This window comes from Heptranchias perlo, chromosome 30, assembly GCF_035084215.1.
Source record: "Heptranchias perlo isolate sHepPer1 chromosome 30, sHepPer1.hap1, whole genome shotgun sequence".
Taxonomy (NCBI): Eukaryota; Metazoa; Chordata; class Chondrichthyes; order Hexanchiformes; family Hexanchidae; genus Heptranchias; species Heptranchias perlo.
In genome coordinates, this window is record NC_090354.1 from 30,287,761 (window position 1) to 30,306,176 (window position 18,416).

The following is an 18,416-nucleotide window of genomic DNA, read 5'->3' on the forward strand; positions in this document are numbered from 1 at the left end:
ACGCACAGGTAGAACTCCATATCAACCTACGCACAGGTAGAACTCCATATCAACCTACGCACAGGTAGAACTCCATATCAACCTACGCACAGGTGGAACTCCATATCAACCTACACACAGGTAGAACTCCATATCAACCCACACACAGGTAGAACTCTATATAAACAAACACACAGAGGCAGAACTCAATATAAATTACTGAGAGGTAGAAATCTATATAAACTTATACACAGATAGAACTCTATATAAACCTACACAGATTTAGAACACTATATCAATCTACACACATAGGCAGAACGCTGAATAACTTACACACACAAGTAGAAATCTGTATAAACCTACACGGAGGCAGAACTCGATATAAACCTACACACAGAGGTAGAACTCTACAAAAAATTACATACAGAGGTAGAACTCTATGTAAACATAAACACAGAGATAGAACTCTGTTCAAACCTACACACAGAGTAGAACTTGGTATAAACCTATATAGAGAGGTAGAACTCTGTATAAACCTACACACAGGTAGAACTCTGTATAAATCTACACACAGAGGTCGGCATCTATATAAACGTACACCCAGAGGAAGAGCTCTGCATAAATCTGCACACTGAGGTAGAACATTTTATAATCTTTCTGCAGTGGTAGAACTCTGTACAAACCTACACACAGTCAGAACTCGATATGAACCTACACAGAGGTAGAACCACATATAATCCTACATACAGCAGTTGAACTCTGTTTTAACCTACACACAGAGGTAGAACTGTGTGTAAACCTACAAACAGTGACAGAATTCTATATAAACCTACAAACAGAGGCAGAACTCTCCATAAACCTACACACAGAGGTACAACTCTATATATGAACCTATACACAGATGTAGAACTCTGTATAAACCTACACACAGAGGTCGAACTCTACGTAAACCCACACAGAGGTAGAGCTTTGTATAAACCTACACCCACAGAGGTAGATCGCTATATAACCCTACACGCAGAGGTAGAAATTTATATAAACCTAAACACTGAGGTAGAACCCTTTATAAATCTATTTGCAGAGGTAGAACTCTGTATAAACCTATACACAGAGGTAGAACTCTATTAATCATTAATTAATTCTGTTTCGTTACCCATTACCAGATCCAGAGGTAGAACTCTACATAAACCTTCACACAGAGGTAGATCGCTATATAACCCTACACACAGAGGTGTAACACTATGTAAAACTACACACACAGGTAGAACTCTATTACAAACCTAAGCACAGAGATAGAACTCTATGGAAACCCACATAGAGGCAGAACTCCATCTAAACCTACACAGAGGTATAACTCTGCACAAACCAACACACAGAGGTAGAATTCTATATAAACCTACGTACAGAGGTGAAACACTATATAAACCACATACAGATGTACAACTCTATAAAAAACCTACGCACAGAGGTAGAACTCTTGATAAACCTACGTACAGAGGTAGAACTCTATATAACCCTATGTACAGAGATGGAAATCTATTTAAACCTAAACACTGAGGTAGAACACTTTATAAACCTATTCGCAGAGGTAGAACTCTGTATAAACCTATACACACAGGCAGAACTCGAAATAAACCTACACAGAGGCACAACTCTATATAAATCTTCACAAAGATGGAGAACTCTATATGAACCAACGCACAAAGGTCGAACTCTGTATAAACCTACACCCAGAGGGAGAACTCTGCATAAATCTACACAGTGACGTAGAACATTTTATAAACCTACACGCAGAGGTAAAACTCTATAAAAAAACCAAGCACAGAGGTAGAATTCCAAATAAACCTACACACAGAGTCAGAACTCGATATAAACCTACAGAGGTAAAACCATATATAACCCTACGTACAGGGTAGAACTGTATGTAAAGCAACAAACAGTGGTAGAATTCTATATAAACATACACACAGAGGTAGAACTCTGTATAACCCTACGTACAGAGTTAGAAATCCATATAAACCTGCACACCATTAGAACTCTGTATAAATCTACACACAGAGGTAGAACTCTATATAAACACACACAGAGGTAGAACTCTATATAAACACACACAGAGGTAGAACTCTGTATAACCATACGCACGTACAGAGGTAGAAATCTATATAAGCCTAAACACTGAGGTAGAACACTTTAAAACCTATTCACAGAGCTAGAACTCTATATAAACCTACACACAGAGGTCGAATTCTGTATAAACCTACACACAAAGTTAGAAATCTGTATGAAGCGACACACAGAGGTAGAACTCTATATAAAGCTATGCTGAGCTAGAACTCGATATAAACCTACACACAGAGTTAGAACTCGATATAAGCCCATTCAGAGGTCGAATTCTACATAATCCCACACGGAGGCACAACTTGATATAAACCAACACAGAGGTAGAACCCTACATAAACACGCACACAGAGGTAGAGCTTTGTATAAACCTACACCCACAGAGGTAGATCGCTATATAACCCTACACACAGAGGTAGAAATTTATATAAACCTAAACACTGAGGTAGAACCCTTTATAAATCTATTCACAGAGGTAGAACTCTATATAAACCTACACACACAGGCAGAACTCGAAATAAACCTTCACAGAGGTAGAACCTTGTATAAATCTACACACGAGACATAATTCTATATAAATCTGCACAAAGACGGGGAACTCTATATGAACCAACGCACTAAGGTCGAATTCTGTATAACCCTACATACAGAGGTAGAACTCTTTATAAACCTACACACAGGGGTAAAACACTATATAAACCTACACACAGAGATGGGACTGTATATAAACATACACACAGAGATAGAATTCTATATAAACCTACATACAGAGGTAGAACTCTGTATTAACCTACACATAGACGCTCTGAAAATCCAAAAGCCTGCGATCCTGGCAATTACATTGGATCAAACCAGCCAGGAATCTCTGCTGCTATGTATAGAATATTACATAACAGCTTTATGCAATCCTGTATAATGATAGTCTGTACAATCCTGTATAATAGTCTGTACAATCCTCTATAATGATCATCTGTACAATCCTGTATAACGATAGTCTGTACAATCCTGTATAATGATGCATAAATCCAGCCCATGGTCTCTCTTTCAGTAACGCGTTGAGTCCTGGCTCCTCTAAAGCCTGGCAGGACATCCTTCAGAACGTGACGGGCAGCGGGGCAATGAATGCTTCTGCCTTGCTGGAGTATTTCAAACCCGTCACCCAGTGGCTCCAGGAGCAGAACACACAAAACAAGGAAGAGCTGGGATGGTCCGACTTTGAGTGGCGCCCTCCGGTCCCTGATGGATACCCAAATGGCATTGGTAAGTACTAGTTAAATTGAGGTGAGGGGCAGGTGGCAGAAACGGATGGGAGGTCAGAGGGCACTTATCTCAGACATGGACTCAAGGCTGTACCAACAACCAATCAGCTTGATTTAATCAAGTCCAACGATCTGATTGGCTATGTCTTACCTCTCTGGTTCATTCAATTTTTGAGAAGTCTTGGGCTTTATTTGAAGAAAACTATTTATAATAAGAAATCTGCAGATTCACTTACTGTTTCCCAACTCTCCATTGGTGACTAGTGATGTAATCAGTGCATATACACATGTACAGCCAATTGCTCAGCCAGTGCTCTAAATCGCTCTGTACTCAGACTCAGTGGGAGTATTGAGTAATTTGGGATACAGTATATGAGTAATTTGAGACATGACATGCTTGGGAGGAACAGGTGGCTTTGGACCTATGGTTTCCAAAGCTCTCCACCACTGGCGGCTTTCCTCGCCTTATGTCTGGGTCTGTTGTAGACTAATTGAGAGAGATTGATTGCTATGATTAGTCAACAACTCCATTATCATTGTTTCATGCGATTACCAGGATGGCAGAAGGCGACCTTGGTCTTTTCTCGTCAAGCAGTTCCTTGCTGTGTGCAAACTGGCTGCCGCATTTCCTACATCACAAGTACATACACTTCAAAAATATTTCATTGGCTGTGAAGGGCTTTGGGACGTCCTGAGGTTGTGAAAGGCGCTAAATAAATGCAAGTCTTTCTTTTCTTTATGTTCCTATGAGTAACTTTCACCCTCACAGCCTGGGTAATAAACTGGCAAACAGCCCGCCTGTTATAGAATCATCAGTGGCGATAAAAATCCACGTGTTCAATAATGGCCGGGCGAAGTGCTCACGGGGCGGGGAGGGGGCGGGGAGGGGGCGGGGCAGGGGGGGAGGGGGAGGGGAGGGGGCGGGGCAGGGGGGGAGGGGGAGGGGAGGGGGCGGGGGGTGGGGAGGGGGCGGGGAGGGGGAGGGGAGGGGGAGGGGAGGGGGAGGGGGGCGGGGAGGGGGCGGGGCGGGGGGCGGGGGGGGCAGGAAAGTGGCGGGGGGTGGGGTGATGTTTACTCCCACGAGTGAGCTTGCTGCTATCTCCCAGCAACCCACCAGGCTGCAGGCTGGATCACCGTTACTAATTCTCAATATCGCACTTATATTTTAAAAATTAAATTATAAGGAATCAAAGTTGAAGAAAAGAAAGGATTGATTTCAACTTTCAGCGGTGTCGGAGAATGGATGATCGCGGATCGACCGCCCGTTACACAACCCAACTGATTTTCCTTTCACTTGATGTCAACTTTTAGAAAGAAATAAAGAACTTGTATTTATATAGCGCCTTTCACAGCCTCACAGCCTCACAGCCAATGAAGTATTTTTGAAGTGCAGTCACTGTTGTAATGTAGGAAACGTGGCATTCAATTTGAGCACAGCAAGATCCCACAAACAGCAATGTGATAATGATCAGATAATCTATTTTTTAGTGGTGTTGGTTGAGGGATAAATATTGGCCAGGACTTCCATCAAATCAACCTGGGTGGCCAAGCACAGACCTGGACTACCCAAGGTGTACCCTATTTGTGTGTAGCCACGGTCCATCTCCAGTCACCCCTGTGCTCGCTGACCTACATTGACTCTCAATCCACCAACACTTCGATTTTAAAATTCTCATCCTTGTGTTCACATCCCTCCACGGGCTCGCCCCTCCCTATCTCTGTAACCTCTTCCGGCCCTACAATCCTCCAAGATCTCTGCGCTCCTCCAATTCTGGCCTCTTATGCATCCACCAATCCCTTCGCCCCACCATTGGTGGCCGTGCCTTCAGCTGTCTGGACCCTACACTCTGGAATTCCCTCCCTAAACCTCTCTGCCTCTCTACCTCTCTCTCCTCATTTAAGACACTCCTTAAAATCTACCTCTGTGGAACTAATACCTCCTTATGTGGCTTGGCGTCAATTTTTTATTTGCTTACGCTCCTGTGAAGCACCTTGGGATGTTTTACTATGTTAATGATGCTGTATAAATGCAAGTTGTTGTTGATGTTTTCATTTCATGACTATAATTTTTTGTTTGGTTTCTTGCAGAGAAAATCACTGATGAAAAAAGAGCAAAGAGCTTTATAGATAACTACAACACGACCACAGAGAAGGTGTGGTTTGACTACACAGAGGCCTCATGGTCATACAATACCAACATCACCGAACATAACAACCAGGTCATGGTACGTTCACTCTATAAGATTATGAGGGGCTTGACAGGGTAGATGCTGAGAGGTTGTTTCCCCTGGCTGGAGAGTCTAGAACTAGGGGGCATAGTCTCAGGATAAGGGGTCGGCCATTTAAGACTGAGATGAGAAGGAATTTCTTCACTCAGAGGGTTGTGAATCTTTGGAATTCTCTACCCCAGAGGGCTGTGGATGCTGAATCATTGAATATATTTAAGGCTGAGATACCCAGATTTCTGGAATCAAGGGGAATCAAGAGATATGGGGATCGGGCAGGAAAGTGGAGTTGAGGTCGGAGATCAGCCATGATCTGATTGAATGGCGGAGCAGGCTCGTGGGGCCATGTGGCCGACTCCTGCTCCTATTTCTTATGTTCTAATGTAAGTTATATTTGGACTCAGGGACCATATTAACCAAAATTGAAGGCAGTGGTCCTCATGTTTATTTCTCGAGGAGGCCAACATTTCACTGCCCAATGATGTCATAATTCAGTGGAGACAATTATAATTCAGTGTTTGAATCCACAAAAGGTGCAGAGTAGAAAACGTGAAAAAAACACAACTTGAGTTCTCCGGGAATCAAACCGAATATGATGAGTCCTGCCAATGAGTGACCTCCGATGACAATAAACCACCATTAGTGAGGCCCTACTGATCGACAATAGACCACTATCGACTTATCCTTGGCACTGTACAATAGACCATCATTGGCAAAGCCTTGCCATGGGGCAGTAGACTACCATTGACTAGTCCCTGCTGATATACCATAGAAACATAGAAAATAGGAGCAGTAGGAGGCCACTCGGCCCTTCGAGCCTGCTCCGCCATTCATTATGATCATGGCTGATCCTTAATCTCAATACCATATTCCTGCTCTCTCTCCATACCCCTTGATGCCTTTTGTGTCAAGAAATCTACCATAGACCGTCAATGATGAGGTTGTGGTACTGGATAGTAAATTACCACTGACAAACCCTGTCAACAGGACAAGAGATCACCATATATCACTCACAAATTAATTATATGTGCATGTGTGTCTCCGGAGCTTTGTCTCTGAGAATCCTTAGCGGTGAGTATGATTGTGAACAAAAGTGCTTCTGCAGCAGTGTGTGTGTGTACTTTGTACATGAGTGTGTGCCAATGTGAACGTGGTGCGGGCGCGAGCATGTGTTTTTTGTGTGGCCAAATGTGCGCATGTGTGTGTCTGAGTGAGTGTGTGTGCAGATGGCTGCGTGCAAGTGTCTCAGTGGTGTCTGTGAGTGTATGTGAGTTTGTGCATGTGTCTGCACGAGTGCATGTACCCGACCGTGTATATGTATGTGTGAATGAGTGTGTGCGCACAAAAATACTCGTGTATACCCGTGTGTCACAGCTGGAAAATGCCTCATGACTTCTTTTCTTTAATCAGCTGGAAAAAAGCCTAGAGATGTCCAACCACTCCCTAGTGTATGGCCTGCAAGCTCGGCAGTTCGACTACACAGACTTCCAAAACCAGGAAACGAAACGTATTCTGAAGAAACTGAGTGACATTGAACGTGCCGCACTTCCTGAGGTGGAAGTGAAGGAGGTCAGTGTAGTTCCTACGTTCCCACGTAGCTATTATGTTTTTACAGTAAAGTGCTTCTTGTTATGTGACTATAGATAGAGGTCTCAGTGCATTAGGTGCATCTATTTTTTGACATAAACTTTGCCCGTGTGGGTACGGAGCGAGAGGCACAATCAGAGAAACCTGTCAACAAATTCATACCAGCTTGCAGGTACAGACTGCAGGACAGGGCCCATTAGGTAGCACAGACTGTCGCTGTCTTGGTGCTGATTCAATTTTGAAACAGATAGTCTAGTTATTGTGTAAATGGTTTGCCTGTAAACTCGTTAGATCTCCTGTGGTGTTACTCATGGCGAGTCTGACTTTATGCTGTTGCAACAGGACGGTGCTGGGGTATGGGAGTGGGGGAGGGCTGAACGTCTGGATTAAAAGGATTTGGAAAGAAGTTTGTAAGGGATCTGCTCAGAGACCGCAAAGTTAAGGTTTTTGTGATGAATTCCTGAAAAATAGTGATTTTCTTATGCAGCTCAGATCGATAAATAAATATGTTCCCACACATTACACACTTACATAAATAAATCTCTCCATGTTTTACCTAGAATATCAAATGGCCACACTCTGGATTTATAACGAGGACCAAGAAATAGAAAATTTAAACAGTTAAACTAATTTACATGTTTTCCTCTTTGTTAAATATCCCCACTATACTTCTTAGTGTTATCAAAAGCTTCTATTTAAATAAACATTTAACATCAGGACTTATATTCAGCTCATCCCTTCAAACTTGAATATTCATATAGTCCTTCTAGAACTTGCCATTTATATTGATTGTTTTTTTCTGCTGACTGTTTTAAGTTCTCTCTCAGATCTACATAAATAAACAAAATGCATCTGTTGTAACCAATTAGATTATATTACAGGTCCCTCTCAGGCATTTTGCTCCATCCATGTTCCTTAGAGTCTTGGCCCAGTCAGCAAGAGTGGAAAGATCAGGCAGGATCTTCATTACGGAGAAAATTAAACAGAAAGGAAATAAAAAACTGCGAGGCCCATCACCGAGCCACAGGTGTGAAGCAAGTACTCACATAAATCCGATCACAGGGACAGGGGAGGCCGGGGCAAGGGAGGCCCAAGGTTTCCTTTTGGGGCCTGGGGGAGCTACTCCTGGCCCAATTTAATAAAAACTTACCTTGCTGGCCCTGAGTCCTGTTGCCAGCAGATCTGGCCTGGTGGGAAAGCCAGCACTGCTCCCCCGCTCAGGCCTCAGGTTAAAATAGCAGATTGGGGTCTGATGACATCATCAGAGCCCAATCTGCATATTTAAAGAGGATCCCACCGGTTTGGGGTGGGTATTCTCTGCCGCCATTAATTTAAGATTGCAGTCTGCCAGATCGAGACAGGAAAGGAGTATGTACGACCCCCCTTCTCCATTTTAACTGCCCCCCCCTCAATCCAGTCTCAAAGCCTATCCTCTGCTGGATGAAGCTCTCATACAGATGCTGGTAGACTATCAGATCAGGAAATTACACACATCATGAAACAGGTGGGGTGTTGGTGAGTCCCGTATCTTGTGAATCTGTGGCGGCCTCTCACCCAGTTGCTGCTGGTGAAAGTAACTTGTACCCTTTGTGAGATGATGGGCACTCTCCACCCTGGAGCTTCTACTTGTGGGAAAGATTTTGGGTGTTTTAATTAACTGAAAAGAGTTTTTAACTCTCCGGAGTCTGTGTCTCAACACCTGACAATTAAACATCTGCTCCCTCCACCACCGGCGCACAGTGGCTGCAGTGTGTACCATCTACAAGATGCACTGCAGCAACTCGCCAAGGCTTCTTCGACAGCACCTCCCAAACCCGCAACCTCTACCACCTAGAAGGACAAGGGCAGCAGGCACATGGGAACAACACCACGTGCAAGTTTCCCTCCAAGTCACACACCATCCCGACTTGGAAATATATTGGCCGTTCCTTCATCGTCGCTGGGTCAAAATCCTGGAACTCCCTTCCTAACAGCACTGTGGGACTTGAACCCACAACCTTCAGAGGCAAGAGTGCTGCCAACTGAGCCATGGCTGACATCTTACACCAAACATAGTGAAAGTTCAACCAAATCAGTACCAATTGCTGAGTAACATATTTACTGTTAAAATAGACATCACCCTGTAGAACTCATGCAGCATATTTAGGTCACCGCTGTAAGGAGGCATCCAGCTGTGTAAAGCTTAAAAGTAAATCAAAATCTTTCCAGCTTTCTACCTCTCTCTCCACCTTTAAAATGCTCCTTAAAACCTATCTCTTTGATCAAGCTTTTGGTCACCTGTCCTAATATCTCCTTATGTGGCTCGGTGTCAAATTTTGTCTGATGAAGCTCCTGTGAAACGCCTTGGGGCATTTTACAGGCGCTGTATAAATGCAAGTTGTTGTGTATTTCTGTTGTATGACTGTGTTTCTAATTTCAACAGAACTAACTGAAAGGTCAGTGACCTTTATTCAGACCCTAATCCTTCTGCTCAGTAACCATATCTGCCAAATAACAATGACTTGTCACCGAGGCCTTTAAGCATGCAGTCAGAATGGACAGTCTATTGCCACTACCTCTGGGCTACTCCAAAGTGCTGTGACATACATACAGATGGAATAATATGGGATTCATGAGATTCTTTTGCATGCATGTCCTTTAAATGGCTGCTGCAGCCCTTTAACTAGTTGCAGTGTTTTAAAATTCCCAGTCAGTGCATGCAAGCTCCCAACAGCAGAATTCCCACATTACAGTTTTCCTACCAAAATCACAAACAACCAGGATTTAACCCTTTCTCTCCTCAGAATCACACCCAATTGTCTTTACATAGGATCAAACAGCACAGAAGGAGGCCATTCGGCCCATCGTGCCTGTGCCGGCTCTTTGAAAGAGCTATCCAATTAGCCGCACTGCCCTACTTTTTCCCCACAGCCCTGCAAATTTTTCCTTTTCAAATATTTATCCAATTCCCTTTTGAAAGTTACTATTGAATCTGCTTCCTCCACCCTTTCAGGCAGAGCATTCCGATTTTTGAGAAGGGAGAGAGAGGGAAACCAGGGAATTATAGACCAGTTAGCCTAACATCTGTTGTGGGGAAAATGCTGGAGTCTATAATTAAGGATAGGGTGACTAAACACCTCGAGAATTTTCAGTTAATCAGAGAGAGCCAGCATGGATTTGTGAAAGGTAGGTCGTGCCTGACAAACCTGATTGAATTTTTTGAAGAGGTGACTAAAGTAGTGGACAGGGGAATGTCAATGGATGTTATTTATATGGACGTCCAGAAGGCATTTGATAAGGTCCCACATAAGAGACTGCTAGCTAAGATAGAAGCCCATGGAATCAAGGGAAAAGTACGGACTTGGTTAGGAAGTTGGCTGAGCGAAAGGCGACAGAGAGTAGGGATAATGGGTAGGTACTCACATTGGCAGGATGTGACTAGTGGAGTCCCGCAGGGATCTGTCTTGGGGCCTCAATTATTCATAATATTTATTAACGACTTAGATGAAGGCATAGAAAGTCTCATATCTAAATTTGCTGTTGACACAAAGATTGGTACAACACCAGATTATAGTCCAACAGCTTTATTTAAAATCACAAGCTTTCGGAGGCTTCCTCCTTCGTCACACTCACCTGACAAAGGAGGAAAGCTCCAAAAGCTTGTGATTTTAAATAAAGCTGTTGGACTATAACCTGGTGTTGTAAGACTCCTTACATTTGTCCACCCCAGTCCATCACCGGCATCTCCACTTCAAAGATTGGTGGCATTGTAAGCAGTGTTGATGAAAACTTAAAGTTACAAAGGGATATTGATAGATTAGGTGAATGGGCAAAACTGTGGCAAATGGAATTCAATGTAGACAAATGTGAGGTCATCCACTTTGGATCAAAAAAGGATAGAACAGGGTACTTTCTAAATGGTAAAAAGTTAAAAACAGTGGATGTCCAAAGGTACTTAGGGGTTCAGGTACATAGATCATTGAAGTGTCACGAACAGGTGCAGAAAATAATCAGGAAGGCTAATGGAATGCTGGCCTTTATATCTAGAGGACTAGAGTACAAGGGGGCAGAAGTTATGCTGCAGCTATACAAAACCCTGGTTAGACCGCACCTGGAGTACTGTGAGCAGTTCTGGGCACCGCACCTTCGGAAGGACATATTGGCCTTGGAGGCAGTGCAGCGTAGGTTTACTAGAATGATACCCGGACTTCAAGGGTTAAGTTACGAGGAGAGATTACACAAATTGGGGTTGTATTCTCTGAAGTTTCGAAGGTTAAGGGGTGATCTGATCGAAGTTTATAAGATATTAAGGGGAACGGATAGGGTGGATAGAGAGAAACTATTTCCGCTGGTTGGGGATTCCAGGAGTAGGGGGCACAGTCTAAAAATTAGAGCCAGACCTTTCAGGAGTGAGATTAGAAAACATTTCTACACACAAAGGATGGTAAAAGTTTGGAACTTTCTTCCATAAACAGCAATTGATACTAGCTCAATTGCTAAATTTAAATCTGAGATAGATAGCTTTTTGGCAACCAAAGGTATTAAGGGATATGGGCCAAAGGCAGGTATATGGAGTTAGATCACAGATCAGCCATGATCTTATCAAATGGCGGAGCAGGCACGAGGGGCTGAATGGCCTACTCCTGTTCCTATGTTCCTATGTTCCTATTCCAGATCATAACAACTCGCTGCGTAAAAACATTTCTCCTCATCTCACCTCTGGTTCTTTTGCCAATAATCTTAAATCTGTGTCTTTTGGTTATCGACCCTCCCATCATTGGAAACAGTTTCTCCCTAGTTACTCTATCAAAACCCTTCATGTTTTGAAAACATGTAGAGATTTCTCATAAGCCAGTTCTAAAATATATTCCAATGCTTTATTGAAAACAGAAATGGCAGACCATGTACACTATGTTCGAGCCTCAGCTTTGATCAATGCGATCTGTTATTTGCTTTCCTCCTGATCTTACGGAGAAACCAAAATGTAATTTGTGATCGTAATCAAGGGTTAATCTCAAACAGGCTATTGTGCAGGTACCAAATACATTACAGACCATTATCCCATTGTTTACTGAGGTGTAATGCTGTTAAAATTTTGCTTGCCTGCCAGAGGAATATAGGAACAGTCCTTCGAGCCCGTTCTGCCATTCAACTACATCATGGTTGATCTATACCTCAACTCCATTTTCCCACCTTAGCTCCATATCCCTTGATACCCTTACCCAACAAAAATCTATCGCGCTCCATTTTGAAGGCACCAATTGTCCCAGTATCCACAACCTTTTGGGGGAGAGAGTCCATATTTCTACTATCCTTTGTGTGAAGAAGTGCTTCCCGATTTCGCTCCTGAATGTCCGAGCTCTAATTTTAAGATTATGTCCCCTTGTTCTTGATTCCACCACCAAAGGAAATAGTTTTCTCTGTAGCTACCCTATCGAATCCTTTTAACATTCGAAACAATCTGTCCTGCAAAGAAAGAGACATATGGCATACATAATAACGGATGGAATTAAGGGGAATGTGGCCGTATGATTAGGAGATGATTGCTGGGCAGAGAGGTTGAAGGAAGTTTCTTGAACTGGAAAGGTGTGACGGATGCTGTCCCACCCTTACTTACCACGCACATGAATAAAGGGAACAATAGTGAAATTTGGTGACAAAGGAAAATTCAGGGGAGCAGAGGGGGTGCGGCAAATAGCAACAAAGATTGTGAAAGGCTGCAGGAGGACATAGTTAGGCTGGCTAGATGGGCAGATTAGAGGCAGATGCAGTTCAACATAGCGAAATGTGAATAATACATGCCCTGGTAAGAATGGGGGAAAAAAGCACACTTTTAATGGTAAGATGCTAAAAGGAATAGAGGACCAGAAGGACCTTGGTCTGACTATCCTATGTAGTAATTAATGTGAATTGTATAGTATTTGATGTGAATTACTGATTGTTCAGTAGTATTGTAGTATTTGATGTGAATTTTGGATAGGGTTGTGCAGTATTTGATGTAAATTATTGAAGGTGTCCTGTAGTATTTGATGTGAATCACTGATTGTGTCCTGTAGTATTTGATGTGAATCACTGATTGTGTCCTGTAGTATTTGATGTGAATTATTGATTGTGAGGCGTTGTATTTGATGTGAATTTCCGATTATGTAGTGAAGTATCTGATGTGAATTGATGATGGTGTCGTGCAGTGTTTGATGTGAATTACTGATTGTGTCCTATCGTATTTGATGTTAATTAATGACTGTGCCATGTATTATTTTACATGAATTACTGATTGTGTCGTGTAGTATTCTACGTGAATTATTGATTGCATGGTATAGTGTTTGATGTGAATTATTGATCATGTCGCGTATTATTTGACGTGAATTTCTGATTGTGTCATGTAGAATTTCATGGGAATTACTGATGGTGCCGTACAGTATTTGTTGATAAGTATTGATTGTGTCCTGCAGTATTTGACATGATTTATTGATTGTGTTGTGTAATATTTGATGTAAATCATGGGTTGTGTCCCATGAATTTATTGAAGTAGCAAGCATTTTGAGCTTGACAAATATTAACACCTGAGACATATTAGTATATTTGTTATATTTAACGTAAGATGTTTGACCTGCCATTGCTGATTTGATGTGAATTACTGACTGTGTCGTACAGTATTTGATGTCATTTACTGATTGTGTTGCATACTATTTGATGTGAATTTCTTATTGTGTCGTTCAGTATTGGAGGTGAATTACTGATTTTCTCCTGTAGTATTTGATGTGAATTAATGAGTGCGTCATGTAATATTTAATAGAATTACTGATTCTGTCGTATATTAATTGGTATGAATTACCGATTGTGTTGTGCAGAATTTGATGTGACTTATTGATTCTGTCGTAAAATGTTTGATGAGAATTATTCATCGTGTCGTATAACATTTGCTGTGAATTATTGACTTGTTGTATGGTATTTGATGTGTATTATTGATTGTGTCAATTTGGTATTTGATGCAAATTAGTGATTGTGTCGTAAAGTATTAGATATGAATTATTCATCATGTCGTGCAGTATTTGATGTGAATTACTGATTGTGTTGCAGGGTATCTGATGTGAATTATTGATCTTTCCATGTTGTATTTGATGTGAATTACTTATGATATCATTCGGTATTTGAGGTGAATTACTCTTTATCTCCTGTATTATTTAATTTGAATTACTGATTCTGTCGTGTATTAATTGATGCAAATTACTGATTGCATCGTGTAGTATTTGATGTGAATTACTGATTGTGTCTTGTAGTATTTGACGCGAGTTATTGTTTGTGTTGTATAGTATCTGATGTGAATCATAGAATCAGATAATGGTTACAGCACAGAAGGAGGCCATTTGGCCCGTGCCAGCTCTATGCTAGAGCAATCCAGCTAGTCCCACTCCCCCACCCTATCTCCGTAGCCCTGCAAATTTTTTTCCTTCAACTACTTATCCAGTTCCCTTTTGAAGGCCATGATTGAATCTGCCTCCACCACCCCCTCGGGCAGTGCATTCCAGATCCTAACCACAGGCTGCGTAAAAAAGTTTTTCCTCATGTCACCTTTGGTTCTTTTGCCAATCACCTTAAATCTATGTCCTCTGGTACTTGACCATTCCGCCAATGGGAACAGTTTCTCTCTATCTACTCTGTCTAGACCCTTCATGATTTTGAATACCTCTATCAAATCTCCTCGCAACCGTCTCTGTTCCAAGGAGAACAACCCCAGCTTCTCCAGTCTAATCCATGTAATTGAACTCCCTCATCCCCAGAACTAGTCTAGTAAATCTTTTCTACACCCTCTCTAAGGCCTTCACATCCTTCCTAAAGTGCAGTGCCCAGAATTGGACACAATACTCCAGTTGTGGCCGAACCAGTGTTTCATAAAAGTTAATTATAACTTCCTTGCTTTTGTACTCTGTGCCTCTATTTATAAAGCCCAGGATCCCGTATGCTTTTTTAACCGCTTTCTCCTCCTGCCCTGCCACCTTCAGGCCTCTCTGTTCCTGCACCCCCTTTAGAATTGTTGCCTTTAGTTCATATTTCCTCTTCTTGTTCTTCCTACCAAAATGTATCACTTCGCACTTCTCTGCGTTAAATGTAATTTGCCACGTGTCTGCCCATTCCACCAGCCTGCCTATATCCTCTTGAAGTCTACCACTAACCTCCTCACTGTTTACTACACTTCCAAGTTAGGGATCATGGGTTGTGTCCCGTAAATTTGACGTGATTTACTGATTGTATTGCAGGGTATTTGATGTGAATTATTGATTGTGCCAATATAGTATTGGATGGAAATTAGTGATTGTCGTATAGTATTGGCATGAATTATTAATCGTGCTGTGCAGTTTTTGATGTGAATTGCTGATTGTGACATGTCATATTTCATGTAAATTACTGATTGTACGTTATGGAATTTGATGTGAATTCTTGGTCGTGTCGTGTTTGATGTGAATTAGAAATTGTGTCATATAGTATTTGACATGAATTACTGATTGTGCCTTGTAGTATTTTAAGCGAATTACTGATTGTGTTCTGTAGTATTTGATTTGAGTTATAGATTGTGTCTTGCAGTATTTTAAGTGAATTACTTATGATGTCATTTGGTATTTGAGGTGAATTACTGTTTATCTCCTGTGGTATTTGATGTGAATTATTTAATTTGAATTACTGACTCTGTTGTGTACTAATTGTTGCAAATTACTAATTGCGTCTTGTAGTATTTGATGTTAATTACTGATTGTATCTTGTAGTGTTTCATGTTAATTACTGATTGTGTCCTGTAGTGTATCATGTGAATTACTGGTTGTGTCCTGTAGTATTTGATGTCAATAACTGATTGTCTCACTTAAAATTTGATGTGAATTACTGATTGTGCCATACATTATTTGTTGATAAGTATTGATTGTGTCATGTAGTATTTGATATGAATTATTGATTGTGTCATGTAGTATTTGATATGAATTATTGATTGTGTCATGTAGTATTTGATATGAATTATTGATTGTGTCATGTAGTATTTGATATGAATTATTGATTGTGTCATGTAGTATTTGATATGAATTATTGATTGTGTCATGTAGTATTTGATATGAATTATTGATTGTGTCATGTAGTATTTGATATGAATTATTGATTGTGTCATGTAGTATTTGATGTGAATCATGGGTTGTGTCCCATAAATTTGACCTGGTTTACTGATTGTGTTGCATAGTATTTGATATGAATACTGTTGTTTTGTGTAGTGTTTGATGTGAATTACTCACTGTGTCCTAAAGCACTGTGTCCTATTGACACTCATTGTGTCGTACAGCATTTGATGTGAATTACTGACGTGTTGTGCAGTATTTGGTGTAATTTATTGATTGTGTGTGTCACATAGAATTTGTTGTCAATTTCTGATCTTGTCATGTAGTATTTGATGTGAATTACTTATCGTGTCATTCAGTATTGGAGGTGAATTACTGATTTTCTCCTATAATATTTGATGTGAATTAATGAGTGTGCCATGTATTATTTGATTTGAATTACTGATTGTATAATGTTTGATGTGACTTACTGATTGTGTCATGTAGCACTTCTTGTGAATTACTGATTGTGTTGTATAGTATTTGATATGAATTACTGATCATGTCATGTAATATTTGCTGTGAATTATTGATTGTGCCAATATAATATTGGATGCAAATTAGTGATTATGTCGTATAGAATTTGGCGTGAATTACTAATCATGCCTTGCAGTTTTTGATGTGAATTATTGATTGTAACGTATAGTATTTGATGTGACTTACTGATTGTGTCGTGTTATATTTCATGTGATTGTATGTTATGGAATTTGATGTGAATTATTGATCGAGTCATTTAGTGTTTGAATTACTAATTGTGTCATGTAGTATTTTAAATGGACTACTGATTTTGACCTATAGTATTTGATTCAAATTAATGATTGTGCCCTGTTTTCTTTAATGCAAATTATTGATTGTGTTGTGTAGTATTTGAAGTGAATTACTGATAGCGTCATACAGTATTTGTTGATGAGTATTGATTGTTTCCTACGGTATTTGACATGAATTATTGATTGTGTCATGTAGTATTTGATGTGAATTATTGATTGTGTCGTATAGTATTTGATATGAATTATCGATTATGTCATGTAGTATTTGATATGAATTATTGATTGTGTGTTGTAGTATTTGATATGAATTATTGATTGTGTCGTATAGTATTTGATATGAATTATCGATTATGTCATGTAGTATTTGATATGAATTATTGATTGTGTCGTATAGTATTTGATATGAATTATTGATTGTGTCATGTAGTATTTGATATGAATTATTGATTGTGTCATGTAGTATTTGATATGAATTATTGATTGTGTCATGTAGTATTTGATATGAATTATTGATTGTGTCATGTAGTATTTGATATGAATTATTGATTGTGTCATGTAGTATTTGATATGAATTATTGATTGTGTCGTGTAGTATTTGATGTGAATTATTGATTGTGTCATGTAGTATTTGATGTGAATCATGGGTTGTGTCCCATAAATTTGACCTGATTTACTGATTGTGTCGTATAGTATTTGATGTGAATTATTGATTGTGTTGTGTGGCATTTGATGTGAATTACTGATTGTGTCGTGTACTATTTGCTGTGAATTAGTGATTCTGCCATAGTGTATTATAGTGTGAATTACTGATTGCATTGCATAGTATATAATAGTGTGAATTACTGATTGTGTCGTGTAATATTTGATGTGACTTTTTGATAGTATCGTGTAGTGTTTGATGTGAATTATTGATTAGTGTAGCATTTGAGTGTGCCATATACTATTTGTTTTGAATTACTGAATCTACCGTGTACTAATTGATGTGTATTACTTTATTGTGTTGTGCAGCATTTGATCTGAATTACTGATTGTGTCGTGTAGTGTTTGATGTGACTTACTGATGGTGTCGTATTTCCTGTGAATTACTGATTGTATATTTTAGAATTTGATGTGAATTATTGATTGTGTCATGCAGTATTTGATGTTCATTATTGATGGTGTTGTGTAATATTTCACGTGAATTACTGATTGTGTTGCATATTATTTTATGTAATTTGCTGATTGTGTCATGTAGTATTAGATGTGAATTACTTATTAGCCCAGAAGTTGCTTTTAAAATAATGCTGAGCCTAACATCGCTCACCGTTATTAGTGGCAAAATCAAACAGCAAGTTCTGGTGACTGCACATACACAATCAAACGTGG

The 18,416-nt window shown here is 40.2% G+C and overlaps 1 protein-coding gene across 1 annotated transcript in view; it reads left to right on the forward strand.

Moving 5' to 3' along the window:
- The window catches only part of LOC137300026 (angiotensin-converting enzyme-like), a 107,191-nt gene that overhangs the window by 39,799 nt on the left and 48,976 nt on the right, over positions 1-18,416 (forward strand). The window contains exons 11-13 of the mRNA XM_067969118.1: positions 3,146-3,357; positions 5,445-5,581; positions 6,992-7,150. Of these exons, the coding sequence (XP_067825219.1) occupies positions 3,146-3,357; positions 5,445-5,581; positions 6,992-7,150 (508 nt within the window). The remainder of the gene's footprint in view (positions 1-3,145; positions 3,358-5,444; positions 5,582-6,991; positions 7,151-18,416) is intronic.